This window comes from Acomys russatus, chromosome 10, assembly GCF_903995435.1.
Source record: "Acomys russatus chromosome 10, mAcoRus1.1, whole genome shotgun sequence".
NCBI classification, from domain to species: domain Eukaryota; kingdom Metazoa; phylum Chordata; class Mammalia; order Rodentia; family Muridae; genus Acomys; species Acomys russatus.
In genome coordinates this window covers 8,607,233-8,627,473 of record NC_067146.1, presented here as the reverse complement: position 1 = coordinate 8,627,473, position 20,241 = coordinate 8,607,233, and the positions used below count along the sequence as shown (strand labels likewise).

General features: G+C 41.3%; 1 protein-coding gene across 1 annotated transcript in view; it reads left to right on the top strand.

Annotated features, from left to right (window-relative positions):
• Positions 1–20,241, top strand: part of Exoc4 (exocyst complex component 4) — a 741,149-nt gene that overhangs the window by 562,306 nt on the left and 158,602 nt on the right. Inside the window, exon 12 of the mRNA XM_051151762.1 lies at positions 18,087–18,223. Coding sequence (XP_051007719.1) covers positions 18,087–18,223 — 137 coding nt within the window. The remainder of the gene's footprint in view (positions 1–18,086; positions 18,224–20,241) is intronic.

Below are 20,241 nucleotides of genomic sequence, written 5' to 3'. Positions count from 1 at the left end.
GACTGTGCCAGTGAGCATAGGATCCAGACCACTGGGTCCAAGTCCTGACCCTGCCACTTACTAGCTGTGTAACCACGAGCACATTACCTAACCTTTCTTTACCTCAGCTTTCTGCTTATACATTTACAATGGCAAGACCTTCTTCACGATTAATTCAGTAAATTCAATTGCCATATTTTTTAAACTGTCATTCCTAAAATGACAGTCGTCCCCCAGTAAATGTTCAGTAATGGTGCCATTCCCATCCTTTCAGTTCCTTCATAGCTTACCGCCCATGACTCCCTCTGTGCTGAGGGTCGACCCAGATCCACTTCCGCTCCCAGAGACCTGGCTGGAAGATTGTTCTACACCAAAGGAAGGAAGGTGTCCTTCCTTTCCTGGAGCACCAGGAGCTTCATTGGTTTTCACTGGAGTGAGGAAGGAGATGCAGTGTCTCTCACACACATATACAAGCCTTTTGGAGCAGTTAGGACAGTTATTTGTCAGGGGACTATATTGCCATATTGACATAAATGCATAGATAGTGTGACCTGTGTGATAGCAGTGGGAAAGCTCCTCACTTTCTTATGTTATATGTGGAGCCTCACACATGTGAATGGGCATATGAAATCAAGATGAGTGGATCGGTGCAGTGCTGAGCAGATGCGTGATTGATTTCACTGAAGGGAAATTCTTCCTTGTGTCCTACTGTACGTGTGTATGTGTGCGTGTGTGTGTGTGTGTGTGTGTGTGTGTGTGTGTGTCTGTCTGTCTGTCTGTCTGTCTGTCTGTGATCTACTATATGATTCTAAGGGATGTTTATATCATTTTATAGTTTTTCTTTTTTTTTTTTTTTGTTGTTGTTTTGTTGTTGTTTGTTTTTGTTTTTTTGTTTTTGTTTTTTGTGGTACAAGCTGAAGGTGTTAAAGCCCTGGAGAACTTTTCTTCTAGCTCTCTGTCTCGGTCTCTGTCTCGCTTGCTGTCTGTCTGACTCCTTGCTCCTTGTTCACTTACTTGCTTGCTGTCTTTCTATCTAATATCTCCTTGCTTGCTGCTGCTCATCTTTTTCTTCTTTCTGTTCCCCATCTCTCTATCTCTCTCTCCCTCTCTCTCCCTCTCTCTCTCTCTCTCTGTTCCCCATCACACTCTAGCTCTCTCTCATGTCTGTTACTTGTTTTCTCCTTCTCCTTGGGCCAACCCCAGTCTTTTATTGAAATGAAATTCAATTTTTTTCATTACAGATTACATCATGAATTTTCCCCCATCTTTTACAATTACTAGGGCAATCAAAAATCAACAGAGTAACAAGGAAATACAAAAAGTTCTGTAACCTACAACAAAGCATACAACAAAAATCAATCAGTTTTCAAGCAATGATCAGCATAACCTGATCGTTATTTTTTTTAAACAATACCAGCGAAAGTTCAATCACAAATTTCCACCGGCTAAAGCCAATGTGTTTACAAGATGGTCATAGCAACATAGCTTGAGTAAATGTTCTCTAAAGAAAGAACTTAATCTACTTATAGTCCCAGACCAACAGGTGTGCTATCCGAGACTAGGCTAACTGCCAAGGAGTCCTCTATTGTAAAATATCTGTAAAGCATGATGTTCCAAGCCGACCTTCTGTTACTCTCAATGCAGATTCTAAGGAAACGTTTCTACAAGTAACAGCTAGCCAGGTACTGTTATTTCTAGGTCTTAACTTTTTTTTTTTTAATTAATTTATTCTTGTTACATCTCAATGGTTATCCCATCCCTTGTATCCTCCCATTCTTCCCTCCCTCCCATTTTCCCTTTATTCCCCTCCCCTATGACTGTTCCTGAGGGGGATTACCTCCCCCTATATATGCTCATAGGGTATCAAGTCTCTTCTTGGTAACCTGCAGTCCTTCCTCTGAGTGCCATCAGGTCTCCTCCTCCAGGGGACATGGTCAAATGTGAGGCACCAGAGTACGGGAGAAAGTCATATCCCACTCTCCACTCAACTATGGAGACTGTTCTGACCATTGGCTAGATCTGGGTAGGGGTTTAAAGTTTACCGCCTGTATTGTCCTTGGCTGGTGCCTTAGTTTGAGCGGGACCCCTGGGCCCAAATCTGCCTATCATAATGTTCTACTTGTAGGTTTCTAGGACCCTCTGGATCCTTCTACTTTGCTATCCTCCCTTGCTTCTCTCATCAAGAGTCCCAATAGGATGTCCTCCTCTCTGTCCCAGTTTCCTGGTAAGTGAAGGCTTTCTTTCGTGTGACATGCCCCTTGGGCTAGTATGCAGATATAAGTGAGTATATACCATTTGATTCTTTCTGCTTCTGGGTTAACTCACTCATTATGATCATTTCTAGCTCAATCCATTTATCCACAAATTTCGGGAATTACTTGTTTTTAATAGCTGAGTAGTATTCCATAGTGTATATGTACCACAGTTTCTTTATCCATTCTTCTACTGATGGACACTTAGGCTGTTTCCATGTTCTGGCTATTATGAATAAGGCTGCTATGAACATGGTTGAGCAAATTTTCTTGTTGTGTGCTGGAGCATCTTCTGGGTATATTCCAAGGAGTGGAATAGCTGGGTCTTGAGGAAGCCCTATTCCCATTTTTCTGAGATAGCACCAGATAGATTTCCAAAGTGGCTGTACTAGTTTGCATTCCCACCAGCAATGAAGGAGTGTTCCTCTCTCCCCACATCCTCGCCAGCATGTGGTGTCGCTTGAGTTTTTGATCTTAGCCATTCTGATGGGTGTAAGATGGAATCTCAGTGTTTTGTTTTTCAAGACAGGGTTTCTCTGTGTAGCCTTTGTTGTCCTGGACTTGCTTTATAGAACAGGCTGGCCTCAGACTCAAAGAGATCCACCTGCCTCTAACTCCCAAGTGCTGGGATTAAAGGTGTGCACCACCAAACCTGGCTATGGCTTTCCTTTAAATTTGTAAGTATTCGAGAGTGTTTTGTTTTGTTTTTTTATAAGTTTAGTACCCAAATTGCCAAGGGATTGGAGAAGTAATGCTTCTATGCAGTGCTTGATTCCAGAAGGTGCTTTCTGTGCTTCAGAATAAGAACAGAATTGCTCTGGCTTCTCTTCACCCTCCTGATTGCACTTTGTAGGTTGGGGCTGAGGTCATAGACCCATGAAGATCTGGCTGGGCTCTTTGTTCCGGATGCCTCCAGTGTTCATGTCTTTGGTCTCTCCTTCATAGCTGACTCCACAGTGGTGCTCTGCTCGGTTTTCTGGACATCGGAGGTCTGGGAGCCAGCATCCAGGAAAACAATGGGAAGAGGTTGAGGGAGGCTGGGATTTTAGCATCTTCTGTGCACTTTTCTCCCGTGTCCTGTCGTCCCTCATGCTGTGTCCCAGCACAGAGGTATATATTGTCTCCAGAGAAGAAAGCTTCACAGTTTTGCTGGCACAGAGGAGAGACATTCCCTTGCATAAGAGGATCTGGGATGTGATTCCTGCATAAACCGACCTTCATGTGGTCCTTGCTCCACTATAGCCACGTGTGCCTGGAGCTGTCAGGAACTTCATGGAGAAATCAGCTTGCTTCTAATCTTCCCCTGCTATTCTTCCAGGATTCCATTTTCTTAAGTCTGTTAGTGACATGCCCACTAATCTGCTTTTCAGCTTCCCAAATCCAATGTCCTTTGTTTCCTTATTCCTATTCATATCTGCTTGTGTCTTGGAAAAACAATAACTTTCTTAATGTTACTTGAGTGGGCTTTGGGGAGAAATTTTATTTACACACACACACACACACACACACATATTCAGAGTCCTTTTTACCTGGCAGCAAATTAATCCCCTCTGTGCATATCTATTTCCTGCTACCTGTGCCCTTACTCAGAAGGCCCTACCATCCCTACCTCAACAGATGCTGAAGAGGAGCATGTGAGACTTTCCTCCATTTTCCTTCCTGCTCATACTTGAGAAATGCAGCCTTTGTAATGGTGTTCCCTAACAACTCGCCTAGTGCCTGCAGTACTGTCTAAAGCACACCAAGCCACAGTGAATCTTGGATATAATTACATCTTTCATCTTCTAGTTGACTAAAATTACATTGTCTTGTCTATTCAGATCTGGGTTTTGCCTGATATTTGGTAATTTCAGATACAATCTGACAGCAAAAAGAGCAAAGTTTGCCAAAACCTGAGGGCTGCTACAGGCTCCTCTGCTGGCCAGATACATTCCTTTGGACACTGAATTTAGCCATTCAGGAGCTCCCTGGCTTCATCATTAAGTTGACGTATGTAAGGATCAAATGACCAGAAGTATATGGCCCTGACTCAGCTAAGCACATACTCCATCTCCTGGTGCAGAAGAGGCACTTAATAGAAGTTAGTTGCAGCTGGGCATGGTGGCACATGCCTTTAATCCCAGCACTCATGGAGGCAGAGGCAGGTGGATTGCCACCGTGAGGTCGAGGCCAGCCTGATCTACAAAATGAGTCCAGGACAGCCAAAGAATTCTGACTTAAAAAAAAAAAAAAAAAAAAGTTAGCCTCCTAGTGGGTATAGTAGCATAGGAAAATAATTCATGTATTTTGGAAGGCTATGGCAGAAGGATCACAAGTTACAGGCCAGCCTGGGTTCCATTGAGGGAGCCTGGCTGAAAAGTGAAAAAGAACAAGTAAATGAGCAGGCAGGAGCACAGCTCATAGACCACCTGGCTAGCGTGACTGAGACCTTAGGTCCAGGACCACAAAAATAAGGATGTTGAAAGCACACACAACTGTCTCGTTCCTCTATTCTTACGTCTCCTCAGCACAGGGTTTCCCTGGGTGGGGGGGGGGTGGATGCTTAAGAAACACTAAGATACTAGGAATTTCTTCTAGAAAAAGTGTTTAGCAGAGGTTTTTCTTTAGACATGACTATTCTGTTTCTTTGCATCCATGCTATCGCAGAGAATGCCTATGCTTGAGTGTGAGGCATCTGAGAAACAGAGGCTCTGTGCTTAGTGAAACCCAAAGGTCCCCAGTCTCTCCTAGCATTCCCTCAAGCTGAGGCTCTGCTGTGCACCCACTGTGCAGATACCAAAGTGAGGACTGTACTAACCAACTTTGGAGGTCTGGAAGCTGGCTGGCTTTCCACCTAAGGCTCTCTGCTTGTAGAGTTGCCAGTTATAATTATATGTTCAGGTGTCAATTAACAAAACAGCCCATTTATTTGGCAGTTTAGAGTAATGAAATGGACCTTTCCCTATTCTTTTGGTCCAACATTTATTTGATAAGTACTTATTACGTAATTCTACATTGCACTGTACTCAGTAAAAAACTACAGAAAGAACTGGACGTCAAAAAAATTTTAATGTGTCTTTCTTGGTGGACTAATTTTCAAATGAAATCTTAAGCAACAAAAAAGCAAAATGGGCAAAATCTTCTCCATTAAGATTTCCCTCCTGACACATACCTCTCCATGTCTCTTTGTACTCAGGTGATACTCAGACCTCATGAAACAGGTGTCAAGAAAATCCACCAAGTACTACAATCTGTCCTGGTCATCCTGGTGCTAGACCCTGGGCTTTGTTGTAATATATAAATGCAGAGAGATGCCATGCAACAGATATGGTGCAAAGAGGCTTATCTGGGGGAAGGGAAGGGGAGAAGCGTTAGGGCTTGAGTGAGCCAAGAGGGTGGAGAGAAAAATACAGAGAGAGAAATAAACAGTGGGAGAGCATAGTAGGAAAGAGAAAGAGAGGAGAGAGAGAGAGAGAGAGAAGAGAGAGAAGAGGAGAAAAACAGAGGCAGAAAGCTGTATGAGAGCAATAGAGAGAACGAGGAATACAGGGCATGTGGGATGGCTGGCAGGGCTTTTATCCTGCTCCCCTCATGGCCAGTGGCAGGTAATGACTTCAGAGGTTGCTAAGGCAACCTAGAAGCAGGCTGGTCTTGCATAACATCCCTACAGGCTTGACTTGGGGAACTTGAGGAACCTGAATAAGTTTGGCAGACTGTCCACCCTTAATGTCACTAGGTACCTTTCATGTTTTACTTTAGTCTATCTCGGAGCTTTCCATGAAAGTTTTCTAAGCACTATGTCCATATTTTTGCATAAATTGCCTTCATTAAATTTCCCAGTCATACTTTTTCGTTTACGTAGTTTTTCATTTGGACTCAGTTTAAATATGATGTTTTATGAACTATCTCTAAGTCTGCTCTCTGTGATGGTGAGGAGTAATTTTCAGTGTTTACTTTTTGGACTAAGAAATGCTAAGGGAGAGACATGGACAAGATTAAAGGAGGAAAGAGAAGGGAGGAGATGGCGTACTCATGCTCTACTTAAAACTTTTTTAAATGAAAAAGAAAACCTAGATTGTTAGTAAGGTGTAGCTTTGGGCCATGTGTGAAGATGTTACCCCAGGGAATTAACAAAGGGCTGAAGAATGTCTACAGCACCATGCCCTGGACTGTGGTCCTTGGTTGGATAAAAAGGAAAGAAGTGAAAGAAACAGTGAGCATAGGACTCTCTCATCTCTGTGGAATTCCTGATCCACTGAGACGGTAGCAAGCAGTATGCTCTCCTCACCCTGTCAACTTTGCCCCTTCAATCCCTGAGCGGAGATAAGCCTCTCCTCCTTCAGGCTGCTTCTTATCTGTTGTTTGGCTATAGCAAGGAGGAAAGTAAGTAATATAGGTACTTGAGTCAGACTCTTGGGCTTCTATGTGCTGAGCCTAAAATTCTCAGAAATTTTGTGAGATGATTAATAAATAAAGCAATTAATGAAAAAGAAATCACTAGCATCAAGAGCAATAATAATAATTAATCGGGTTTCAGTTATTCTGCTAGAGTGCACTAATACTCCTGCTCATGAGTTAAGCTGCGTCTCTCAGGGCTTCCAACCAGTCGCTACACCACGTGTTGCTGTGCATTTTTCACCAGCGCTAAGGTCAGCGATGTCACATTGGCTGCTTAAAATGCACCAAATTCGAGTTAGGACTCTCCCGACTCCAGGAGAGCCCACTATCAGATGGCTGTCAGCACACAGCCAGCCATGCTTCTCTCTGCTCCTAGCAGTTGCTCGTGAGCTTCAGCCACCCCAGTTCAAGATGCCAAAATTCTCATCGCAAGGTAGCCCTAGCTACCTTATGCTTCCTTGGCCCTCAACCCTGGTAAGCATTAGGCCCAGATTTTGGCTCTGAATGTCCATGTCCTCATTGGCCTCTCCTTCCTCTTCATCCCCAATGAACCGGTCATCCATTTCTCTGCATCTGCCTCCCATCACTTCTACCAAATGATTCATATTCTTTTCCTTGCAGTAGTAAAGAGCAAGGGCATTGGAGGCAGAGTGAGTAACTAACTGACTTTGACTCTGGCCCACACTTACTAGTTCTCACCTTGGGCTGCTTGCTGAATCTTTTGCGTCTCAGTTCATTATCCATATAGAGATCGTTGTCTTGACCTCATACCGTTATTACAAGGCGTAAGTTACTTTTTGAAACACCTAGAAAAATTCCAACAGTGCAGAAAGCAATAAGTGCATATTTATTTAATGAAATAAGTAGTTGTAAGCTGAGTGTGATAGCTCACACGTAGTGTCTCAGCACTAGGAAACCTAGGATATAAGATCTTGAGTTCAAGGCCAGCCTGGACTACATAGTGAGACTTTGTCTCAAATAACATGAATAAATAAATACTTGGCAGTTGTTCTCCTGTCCACCAGCTTACTGTGCAGTAAGAGTCAAGGACAATATTATGAAATGTGTGTACAGAATACTAGCTACTGGGAGCTAGTGGAAAGGAAAGTGAAATAAATAGGATGTAATCCTTAGCAAGGGAGGCAGATGAGAATAAAAACAGTGACATTTCAGAATACCTCATAAAAATTAAAATCTATAATATGAACATTAGTCTTTTCTTTCAAATGTGTGTGTGTGTGTATGTGAAATAAACCAGATTTTATCCCCAGAGCCTCCTCCCCCTGCTTTCTCTGTCTATGAGTTGAACTCAGAACCTTCTGTTCACCAGGCAACCTCTGAGCTACACTCTAAGCCCAAAAGGAACGTTTTTTTTTTTTTCAAACTACTTAGAAAATTCCCAGTCTGATTTCAGCAATTAAATCAATTTTCATTTTTACTAAAGGAAGAAATTCAGTTGTCACAAATTTAAGGTACTTATGCTAAATCAAATGTGCTTTGAACAAATGCCATGGAGACAGAGTGCAAGATGGGTGGCTGTGTCTGTGAGAAAGCAGCCCAGGAGCCAGAGTGCTCATTTGTCTGACCATCTGGAAATCTCCAGTGATCTAGGCTCTTAATTTTACCCTCATTCTTAGAATAAAATAGAAACAATAAAAGAAGAAAATGGGCAGCAAGGGCATTCTACTTTTCATTTAAAAAATAATTCAAGTGATAACAGGAGCAGAGAGTTTAAAAGAAAAAATGAAAAACCATTATAATGATTTGAATGCTCAGTCTATATTTTGCTGTGGGTTCTATTGTTTTCAGCTACATGGGAACCATGGTAATTTTATGAATCATTAGAATTTTCTTTCCAAATTATATGTGCATGTTCTCGGAGTGCCTCCTCCAAAGTCCCCCACAGTAAAAGGCTGCTGAACAATTTCATTTGAGTTTTGTGCTAATTTTGTATTTTTAAAATATTTGTACTTAGCAAACCAAAGACAAAATAACGACAGCTGAGTCTTTGTGCATTTTACTTCTCCTACTTTTGAAATTGTATGAATCTCACTACAGTCTAGTGAGAAGCAACAGAATTATAGAACCCTAGTTCAGCATCATGGTGGGCTAATAGCAAGAACTTAAAGTCCTACCCATAGCTGAAAACACAAACAATATTTGAACTTCGTCCTTGGGCATGTCTTCAGACCTTGTACCTGCCGAGTTTTCTATATTACTAATGCCTAATACCTCATGCCTAAGAGTGATGTCTCCAAAGGCCAGGTCACCGATCTAGGCCTTTCAATCCAATGGCTGAGCCACAGAGAGTAAGTGAACTGGGGGAGGGGAAAAGAGGGGATGAGAGGAGAGAGAGGGAGAGATTGATTTAAAGTTTACTTCCTAAGGCACAATTACTCTTCCTATTTGAGGCATTAAAACATTCACACCTTTAGAAACAGTGATATAGATTTGTTATGTTTTATGTTGTTTCAAGACCTTAGACACTGTCTTTACCTAATAAAATAGAAAGTGAAATCTCTGCTCATCTACCTTTTTCTCACTGCCTAGAAAGAATTGTGCATTCTAAGTATTGGCTATGTCTTTCCCAGGGGTGTAGGTGGCTCCTGTGTGAAGACTGTCTTAGAAGGAAGTACTTCAAAGCTTCAATATTCTGGATTTTAGCTACTTGCTATTCTTATTCATGGTAGGAAATATGCCTCCCTGGGCAGTGTGTAGGCGGTTCTATTACTGTTCTTTTCACACTAGCTTTGGCAGGATGCCCTGGAGTTTAGTTCATTGGAATGCATCGTGGGGATTTCTGAGCTCACTTTTGGTCCATTTCCTCACAAATAATGCACTTCAGTGGCTAAAACCTAAGAAAGTAAAGCATAAATGACATGGGCCTGAAACTTAGAAGGTGACCTGGAACCTAAGCTTATGTTATGGTGGGCGGGCTAGAGATGTCATCTTGCCTTGTAAACGAAGAAAGGAACAAAATCAGGCAACAGGAAAAACATGTTGGGAGCCATGTTGGCTAGTCTTTCAGTTTGGGGGTTTATGGGAAGGGGGCCTGCAACACATTCTGACTTGTCCAACATGGAAAGGTCATGTAGAATAGGTAAGTTTGTTCCTAGAATGACCTAGAATGCTGGGGTTGCAACTGCCAGATTTTTTTTTTTTTTTTTTTTTTTAACGAGAAGCAATTTTCGAAGTCATTAGCTCTCAGATGTTTTCACTCCTATTATGAAGTGAATCTGGGTTGTAGTCTACCCTTGAACAAATTTCCTTTTGTGTGTGCGGATGATTGCACGCTCGCTCCCATGCTCCCTCCCCTGAACAGGTCCATATGTTCCATTTTTACAGGAAGCCAAGCTTCCCGCTCCTTCTCCTCCTCAGAGGGCTTGGGATCTCACCTCAGAGAGGTGCCTAAGTAACCCAGGCTGAAAGGATTTGTCATGAAACTTGTCAGCATAATTGATTGTTATATGGTGTGAGCCACCAAAGGCAGGTGAGCCTGCACAGAGTGGAACAAATATGTAGGTAGTATGCATCTCCCATTGGGTCCATCCCGTCTTCTTCCTCTGACATGTTGATTTATATATTTGCAACTCTTCCCTAATGAATCGTGTCCCGTTGTAAGTCACTGCAACCTCCCACTGAGTACTGCACCTCTGCTAACACAAGAAGAGTGAAAGGTCTACTCTAAATTCTTGAGTCTGAGTGTTGAGGATGTGCAATCTTTAAAAGGACAAAATAATCACATAAAATGTTTGAGTAATATTGCTACCCCAGGAAACAGGCTCCTGTGATTACAGGTGCTTTGCCACGTGACAGAGTCTAGTCGGTGTGGCTTGAGAATTAAGAAATGTAAAACAAAACCATGTCCCAGTACCTCTGGTGACAGCTTGGTGTTCCAGCACCCTCTGCAAACTCTCCAAGTGTTATGCATCCTCCTGTAAACGGCTCTGTGTGTTAGATTTGCTATAAAATAGGAAAGCTAATGACTGTTCTACTTTCTCACAATCTGTTAGGATCTTGACTGAGATATTTGCAGTGTTCAGTGTTCTCAGGAACGGGAAGGGTAGTGTTAGAAAATGTTATGGTAATGTTGGTAGCAGGGCATGGGAGTTATGCTAAGGCCCAATTTGAGGAAGATGTTTTAGTCCTGTGCCCTTCTAGTCTGTCTTTTCATCCTAGGTATACGTTCCTGCTGAATTAAAAGGCCAGGGTTTGGAGAAAGTAAGAAAAGGAAGACTTCAGCTATCCACGAATAGACTCTTGGCTCCTGGTGTTGAAGGTCCATGCTTCCAGGATCCCACTGGTTGTTGATTAAGTTGTTTGGAGAAACGGAAACTCTGCTTAGTAATCAGCACAAAATGTGCTGATGTTGCTCAGGCTCTTGAACTAGTTTCTGCGGTGTGGTGTTAGACTGAATCTCTCCAAGTACTGTGAACCTCACAGTATTCTCAACTTCTTCATTGGTTTTTCAGGTTGATAACTTACTCTTTCTGATGTTTTGATCATCTCAGAAGTGTGATGGAGGGATGGGAAAGATAGAATAAAGGAGTGGTATGTGCACTGTGGAGAGAGACAGAACTGGAGATGCAAGAGGATGCAACTGCAGTGAGGACCAGGCTGATGCAAGTGTCCTGCACTGTCATCTGAGGCCATGATGATGTCCAGGCCTTTCTGGGCCAGTGGTCCTACTGCAACCAGAGTCTGTGATTTCATTACGGGTTTTACCATTGAAGGCCATGCAAATATCCAGTGTCTGTGTTGCCACCCGAAGCCATGTTGATGTCCTTGGGCTGTGCTATCACTGGGGGCCATCCTGATCTAAATGGGGAAGAGAGAGAGATAGGGTATTCTTACAGGGACTAATACTCAGCTCTTGATTGATTTCTTTCTGCTTCCTGGTGTCTTTACATATCAAGGGGGATTGATAACCTGCCTATACCATTTCACTGATATGGAAGATGTAACAAATAGCTCCTGATTACTTCATACTTACTTAGCAAGGAAAGTCTCCATAGGATCTCACAGGCCAACATGGCACGGCTGTTGTAGACTTTTCTTTTCCCTCCCTACTACTTTCTTTTGCTTCGAATTATAAAAAGACCACACAATAAACAGCCATCTGGGCTTACAAGACACTTGAGGTAGACTTTGTTCGACATAAGTGATCCCTTAGCCAAAAGGCTTGCACATAATGATTGATAATTTATGTCATATATTTCCAAATACAAATCTTATGTTTATTTTTTTGAGTGTATGGGGGAGTGCCACACAGATGCGTGAAATGCGTGTGGAGCTCAGAGGATAACCTATGGAGTCTATTCTTTCCTTCCACCCTGCACATTCTGAGAATCAAACTCAGGTCATTGGACCTGAGTCACTGTCTCATTTTCCAAGGTCTTAATGAGCAAATAAGCTGTGCAACTACTTTATATCACTTCTAAAGGAATCTCGTATTTGTCTGCTTCTCCAAATTTTGATTTTTTTTTTTTTCTTGTGTAAGGCAATTGTAAATCCTGCTTAATTCTTTGACCTGATGAAGGCACTTGGGAATGTTTCTCTTTGACTACACTACAAATACCCTCAAGTTTCTGAAAAGTGAGGCTTTTGAAGCCCACTTCCTAAGTTTGAAGCAGGTCATCACTGGTTAGTGATGGCAAACTGGATTCATTTGCTGCATCTTCTTGCTGGAAAAGAGATTTTCAAAATGGTCAGTCCTATATACATGTATGCTTTTTCATCAAAGATTTGGCATCTGACTGCCTCTCAGCCTATTCCCGTGACACCTCCACTCTACCTCTTTCCCTCCTCCCCACCACAAAGGACCACTCAGGCCCCTTGAGTCTCACTTTAGCTCATATTCACTCTGTTTCTCTAACCTGAAAGTCTTTGCTTGTACTGTTGTTCAGCCTATAGACACTATTGGTAGTTTGGGACTCGGTTCACTTGCAAATCCCTCTTTCTTACCACTCTCCAGCCATCTGCCCCAGTACCATTAAGTCTTTCTTTTTCTATACCTCTGCTGTTTTTCAATGAGCTTATTTGTCATTCAGAATTGTTAGTGGGCAGGAATCCTGTGTTTTGGGGAGCCTTGTCCCTTCTACAGTTAGCCGAGTATTACACATAGAAAAGATACTTGTCTACATAATGAATTAGTTAGATTTCCTTCTGAGCATCTCCAAACAGCTCTTTTCTGGTGGTCAGCAGTAATAGTTTCAGTAATTCTGCTGTATCTTCACATTTAAAAATATAAAACCATTAAAACAGGACCCAGAGAAAGGGGGGAACCAATCTTAGAACTTTCTAAAGGATTACCTGTTTGTTTATGCAGTGAGTGGATATAGTAATTTAAAACTGAAGTTTAACATCTGCTCATGTGCCACCAAGCAGATTCCTTTTTCAATTACCACACACACACACACACACACACACACCTCTAGCACAAATAGCTTCCATCCTAACAGTATGGCTACTGACTTCTCACCTATGGAATCAGATGGCAAACATTCCTCTGGAACTGCCCAGTCACATCCAGCATTTTCTCTGTGATGTGCATCCCCAGGACTGTTCAAGTGTACTGCTAATCCGTTACTTTTTAGCTCTTCACCTCGCCTTGCTCTACAGCATCTCATTATATGTTTTGTAGTTTTACTTTTTATTCTCTTTGAAGGAAGTTTTTGGTCATTTTCTGGTTTTGCTGTGGATAGAAGGTGTTCTTACTGAGAAACAAACTCCAGAGTACATCTTCAGTGACCTACTTGTCTTTCTGAGTGAGGTGCTGAAGGGATCATAATATAGACTGTGATTAAGGAGTACTTACTGAGTGCCTTCCATGTGTCAGAGAGCTTATATATTTTCTCTCTTTGCAGAAATATTATGGACCATTGGGAAAGCAATTAAAAGCTTGGAAATGTTATTAAAAAAAAACAAATATAAAATGTTCTGGGTGTTTTTAACAAGAAGATCACCCTAGTGTAGGCAGATGAGTTGTTCCCGCTGAGATTAAAAAGATAAGAAAATGTTTTGCAGGTAAATAGGACAGGAGACAGGGCATTATAGGTAAAAATGAGTCCCTGAACTTGTCATGGAGGATTGAAAGGCGTCTGACACAGCTGAGCCTTAGAGATCTAAGGCGGAAAGGATAGGAGGCTGGAGATGAAAAATGGAAGCCGTGCTGTGAATGGCCTCATGAGTTTACCTGAAGAACATATGCCTGGCCCACTAAAGAGTTTGAAGGTGATGAAAGACATGATCCAATGTAACTTAAAACTCTTTCCTATTCTCTTAGCGTTCACACTGTAAAGGGCAGTCACCTTAATCACAAAGAACGTGTGTGCATTTGCTTACCCAGCACCCAGAAGACCCTTTCCTTCCCTTTATCTGGGAGTTCTTTAATGGTCCTACCTCCCTTCCAATGAGGTAGCCCTTTTTAAGACTCAGTTCCTTGGAGTAATTCCACTCTTCTTTGTCAGGATTCCAGAAAAGCCATTATATAGCAAACCAGAAATTCAGCAAAAGTGACTGTAACTGCAGCAGCCAGAACCTGGAACCTCAAAGCATTCTCTGGAATGTTTCTCTCTTAAGAGCATCTTAAAATGAAACAATGAACAGCTAGGCAAGATGAAGTGATACAAACGCCAAAAAGCCAAGCCTCTGTTTGGGGGTTCATATTTATCTCCTCTCAGAGTCCATACCAGGATGTTTATCAACTGGCAGCACTATACCCCTGCAAGAGACAATTCCCTTTCTAGCAGACAAACGTCACACTCCCTCTCTGTTTCCAGTGGACAGACAGCACACACCTTCACACTTGGGGTCAATACAAAAACACTTTTACATCCACTTCACATAAAGTTTATTTGTTTATCTGTATACAGTGATGAGGATCAACTCTAAGACCACCCTTACACTGGGCAATAGTAACTACTATTAAGTTATACCTTAGCTCGACATAAATGAATTTTCAATGCAGAACCAAATTGTTGGTTCACATGTACCCACTTGCACTTTGGAGTGCTCTTGTTTCCCTGTAATAAACTTTAGTTATTTATTTTTCATAGCAGTTTTTCTTTGCATTAGCTGTCTTGGGATTTTTTCCCCTTATTTTTTTTGTCATGCTCAGACTTTATTACCTGCTAATAAGTTGTAAGAACTGTGAACTTAGCTGTTCCTAAACAAATATAAATCATTTCATATTTGTTTAATGGAAACTATAATGAATAAAATCACCTTTACTTATTATGAAGTCCTTATACTTGCATTTGCAAATTTCTAAATTAACAATGCACCAGTGAATCAGTGGCGATGGTAAAGAAATCAAATAAATAAAACTAGGATTGACCTTGTTGAAATTTAATATTTCCAGCATTTATCTGTCAGAGCCACTGATTTGGAAATGGTTGTAACTTCTTGAAAAAGGAAGACCTGTTTCCCATAAAAATCCCCATCATTTTGCAAAGTGCAGTCTCATTTTCCTTGAAGAGAATGTAGTGATTGATTATCTATGGTGCTGTGGCGACAAGGTAAACCAACCAAATAGCTGGGAGATTGTATGTAATCATATAGTATCCCGTAGGTGCCGTGTTGAGCACAGCCCCTGGAATTAAATTGTGCCTTTCTCGTCAGTCCCTGCTGGTACTTCCTGCTCACCTCCAAAGCCTCGACCTCCAGAGACTATTCAGTCATCCTTTCTCCTCCAAACGCTGTCAATTCCATTCTTATTACCCAAAAGCGCTACAGTAGATGCAGAACAAACCTTCCTCCCCCCAAAAAGATTGCAAAACACAGGTGCCTGTTTCTCACATCCTTTGCCAGTGTGACCTTCAGTGAGAAGTTTTTTACATTTCCTGTGTGTGAAGATCCTGACATCTGATGAGGAAGTGGAAAGAAGGAAGGACGCAAGATGAACAAAAAGAAAAGGGGCATGTCAGTCGCTTCTGAGAAGCTCGGAACCCAGTTGGGAAGGCCAGCCATACCTGAAAATGCTCGAGAACAGTTACTCACTACGAATTCAGCCAGTGTCAAAGTACCAGTGCACAGATTGAATACATGACTCATGTGGACCAAGAAAGGAGCAATCAAATTATCCTTGTTATTAGTGGACTAAATTGAGTCATAATAAAGGAAGGGGCTACCCAAGCTACCCGAGAGCTGATTATCAGTCGTGTAATTGAGGACAGAACCAGGCCCTTTCTCCTAATGATCAGAGTAATCTCCTCGTGCTCATCTTGCAGGGCTTTAGAATTGAAGCCGGCTTTGTGAGGATTGCTGAGCTCCACTCCGCTTTATTAATTGCTGTCCACATTTTGTAGCACATCCTGTGTTCTGAATTGGGATGAGGATTTTAGATGCTTAACGTGGGGACATGTAGCCGGGAGGAATCAATTTCTGTCAGTCACACACAAATACAGAGGAATGGGATTATAGATCAGGGTGAAGTTGCCACGCTTTAATCTCAAAATCAATACAGAAAAGGAAGTTGAACTTGTGAGGATTCTATAGAGACTGTAATTTGGTTTCCTGTGAGGTTTGCCTTACATAATACAATGTTCCTTTCTTCTCACCTTCTAATTATTTCAGTAGGAGTGAGAAGGGGAGGGGAAGGCGTAGTAGGCACATCTCAAATAAGCATGCAACTGTAACTCATAATTCAGCCTAATCCTCCATTGTATGTACTTTTATCTGATCTTTTTATTTTCTGGGAAGAATTTATCTAAAGCTATGTCTCTACAGTGCATCTTTAAGCATAATAAAATGCCTTTGATTTTTTTTTTCTTGATCACCGTGAGACTGTAAAAAATTTTTTTTTTAATTTTTACTCTTATGGTTAAGTCTGCTGTAACCTGTATAATTTTATTTAAATAAATATATGACAAACTCTTATTGACCAAAGGATTCCAGGCGGCTAGCCATGCAATTGATATTTACTTCAGTGTAATTCTCCTCTTTTTTTCAGAGTCATGAAATAAAGGTTTAAACAACTCATTCTTGTCTTAGTCAAAGAGTTAGAGTCTGTTGAATGCTCCTCTTTTCATAAGTAGCACTAACTAGTTGCAAAGTACGCTAGTTTTAAGATGGTTTTATTATTTTTCTCTTTGGGAGTTCTTTAGTTCAGTTTTAAAGTCATCACCTACATGAGCCCTTCTTCACCAATGCTGATGACAGTGTCACCATCTGGCTCAGTAGTTGCCCTAAAGAACCCATGTGTTGAAGGCACCGTCTCTGAGAAGAGCTATTGGCAGGCTGCAGAAGCTCTAAGAGCAGGTTAGAGTGAGCAGGCTTCAGGACACTCTCCAGTCGTGGAGACTGGGCACTGGAGAGCCCAGCAATATTCTCTTTTCTTAGACTCAGCCATGCTTTGAGCAGTTTAGTTTTACCATGTGATTCCACCATCATGGCCTCAGTACGAGCCAAAAACAGCCCAGCCAATCAGTTATGGATCAAAACCTCCAAACTGTGAGCCAAAGTAACCTTTATCTCTGAAAGTTGGTCATCTCTTTGGATTTGTTATAGTGACAGAAATAAACGAGAAACACAGTGGGCTGTAGACAGCGCTCGGGGCCAGTGTTGAAGCAGAGCCTGGAGCCCTTGCAGTTTTGTTACTTTCTCAGCCTGTTAATTCCTCTTCTCTCTCACAGTAATTATAGGGGTCCTGAAAGGGTTAACTAAATTAAAGCAAGTGCAGTGTTTAGTGCTATACTCTGTAGTTAAAGAACGCTATAAACATTCATGATAATCATGAGTGTCATGTGACTTTCAAGTTCTACGACAAATGCTGCAAACACCCTGCAGGCCGAAAGATAAGAGCCAAATGTTACCTGTTGTTCTTAATACAGTGATAGTTTTGAAATCTAAAATAAAGCATGGAAGCCTTTTTTTTTTTTCCACTGCCTGTAGTAGGTCTTTACTCTCTAAATAGAACCCTGAAGGTGATAAAAAAAAAAAAAGGCTTCCATTCACTATGAATGCTATTTCTTAAAACCCATGGAGGTTCCGGCAGTGGTGATGGAAGGCTGTAGTCCCAGCATGTGGGAAATGAAGGCAGGGGGATGGTGAATTTAAGCCATTGTGGCCTGTATCATGAGCACAAGGCCCACATAGATACATAGCAAAACCCAGTCTCAAAAAAAGCAAGAAATGGGGATGTAGCTCAGGGATGGAGTACAAAGTCCTGGTTTCCATCCCCAGCACCATTCAAAATAAGTAAATAAAACACATATAGAGACAGCTGTACATGCCATGAAGTTTTGAAAATCCCTATCCCGTGCCATTCCTGGGGAAATGTCTTTCAGGTCTTTGAAAGACCAGCTTGCTCACTGTGAGAAATTTATTTGGCTGTTGATTTTAGTCTATTTTTGGGTGACACATCATACAGGAAGGTCCAGTGCCTTAAGCTTCATATCCTTTCAGGTGTCCTTCTCCTGTACATTATTTTTAAACAGAATCTCATGGGTTTCCGTGTGCTCTTTTCTTTCTTTCCAGAGCACAATCATTGTGGAGAAGACAGTGCAGGACCTCATGAACCTGATGCATGACCTCAGTGCGTACTCGGACCAGTTCCTCAGCATGGTGTGCGTGAAGCTGCAGGAGTACAGGGACACCTGCTCCACAGCCTACAGGTAGAGCGCTGATGGAGATGCTGGCCCAGGGCAGTGCCTGGGCGTGGCCAGGCCACACTGCCTTCCTCCCATAGGTCCTTACACAGTCACCCTGACAAAGGGAATGAAAGGAACAAAGGGGCAGAGACCCCTAAGATGGCCATAATGGCTCAGCTCAGCTGTCAGCTTTGCGTGTGAATTGGAAGATATGCCTTCCTCAGACACCTCCTCCTCAGAAACCTCAGGTCTTGATTAGTCCACTTGGTGAAAAGATCTTCATAATAGAGTGATTTGAAACTCCTAATATTCTATTATATAAAGCATTTCTCATCCTTACAAACAATTTCCTACTGACATTGATCTGAAGCATATCTACTGTCAGAAAAGGAAAATCACTCCTGTTTTTAGTATGAGTTGAAGAGGGGAAAACAGTGTTACAAGCTTGAAACCTGTTAGTTAGACCTCGGATTTCTTTTTTCTGGGTTCAACAAATCATCTCAAGCTCATGGCAAGAACATAGCACTTCAAATAGAAAACTAATAATAGGAACAAATTATGGCTTCTTGGGCAAGAAAAAGAATGTTCAGTAAAATACTAAAGTATATGTGATATATAATTAAGGATAGGAAGGGACAGTGCATAGTCAGAACCTGTGTGAAAACACAGAGAAAGGTGATGACAGACAGGAAAGAGTTTACAGATGGTGACACATATGCTAGACAGATGAAATTCCTGGAAGCAGAGAGAATCCTAAAGGCATCGAGATGAAGGACAGGGCACACTACCATAGTGGCCTGCTATCTGCAGGGGACAATGAAGATTGCCTCGTAGGAAGCAGTAGGAGACAGTGTTGTCTAGGAAGAGTGAGGACACTGATGAACAAGGGAGCTGAGAAAACAAGATTTGGACGTTTAGCTATTCTGAGAGTAGCTCTACGTGAGTCAAGATGCAAAGTTGTAAAGCAGTAATCTGAAAAAGTGATGCCAGTCACATGAATGCAAACCTACTTCATTCCAACAGGAAGTATTATTTAGCCATTGTCTCATAGCTCAATTGAATTTTTCAAAGCCCTAATCCCATTGAGTTGTACTCCCAACAATACTCACTTTTTGTATTCACAAAAAAGTCAATATATTAGATTAAAATCATACTAGTAATATTTTTGTTCAGTTACAGACCAAATAATTATCATGGTAATTCAAAAATATTAAAATTTTTGCTTTTCCAAAAATTACAATCTAATAAGGAAATGTTTCAAGCATAAAAATATACTCCATTACAATAAAACTTAGTGAATAAATAAAATATAAATGGTATTCAAAGGAAAAAAGAAAAAGTCCATAAGAAGAGCTTTTATTATATTTATAAATATCCAGTGGAAGATTTCAAATCTCTGTGAGATTCAGATTCCATTAAGAACATTTTTTATTTTTACTTGAAAAGTAGTCATTGAATCTACTTAGGAAACAATGAGGTGTTTCAATGTTTAAAAATGTAATGGTTAAATCAATCTAATTGATATATTTGTCACCTCATATACATTTTTAATGTGTGTGATGTGAACATTTAAAATCTACTAAGCAATTTTTGGGAGTTGGTGTTGGTTTGGTTTGGTTTGGTTTTTCAAGACAGGGTTTCTCTGTGTAGCCTTGGCTGTCTTGTAACTCATTCTGTAGACCAGGCTGGTGTCAAACTCAGAGATCCACCTGCCTCTGCCTCCCGAATGCTGGGATTAAAGACATGCACCACCAGCAGCAGCCAGTGCTTAACTACATGCATTTAATAGAGATTATGTCCTAGATCCAACACCCCCTTTCCCACCCCCTAACCCCCCAACTCATGTAACCACTTTCTCACACTCTACTTCAGGATTTGAAGTATAAAGATTCTGCATCTAAAAGAGAACATGTGATATTTCTGTTCCTAGCCTTTGGAAACATTTTAAATAGTGATTTTTTTTTTTTTACAAACTTATTTATATGTCAAAAGGCCTGACTTTTACAAGTATTTACACTCATACCAAAAACAACTATATATCA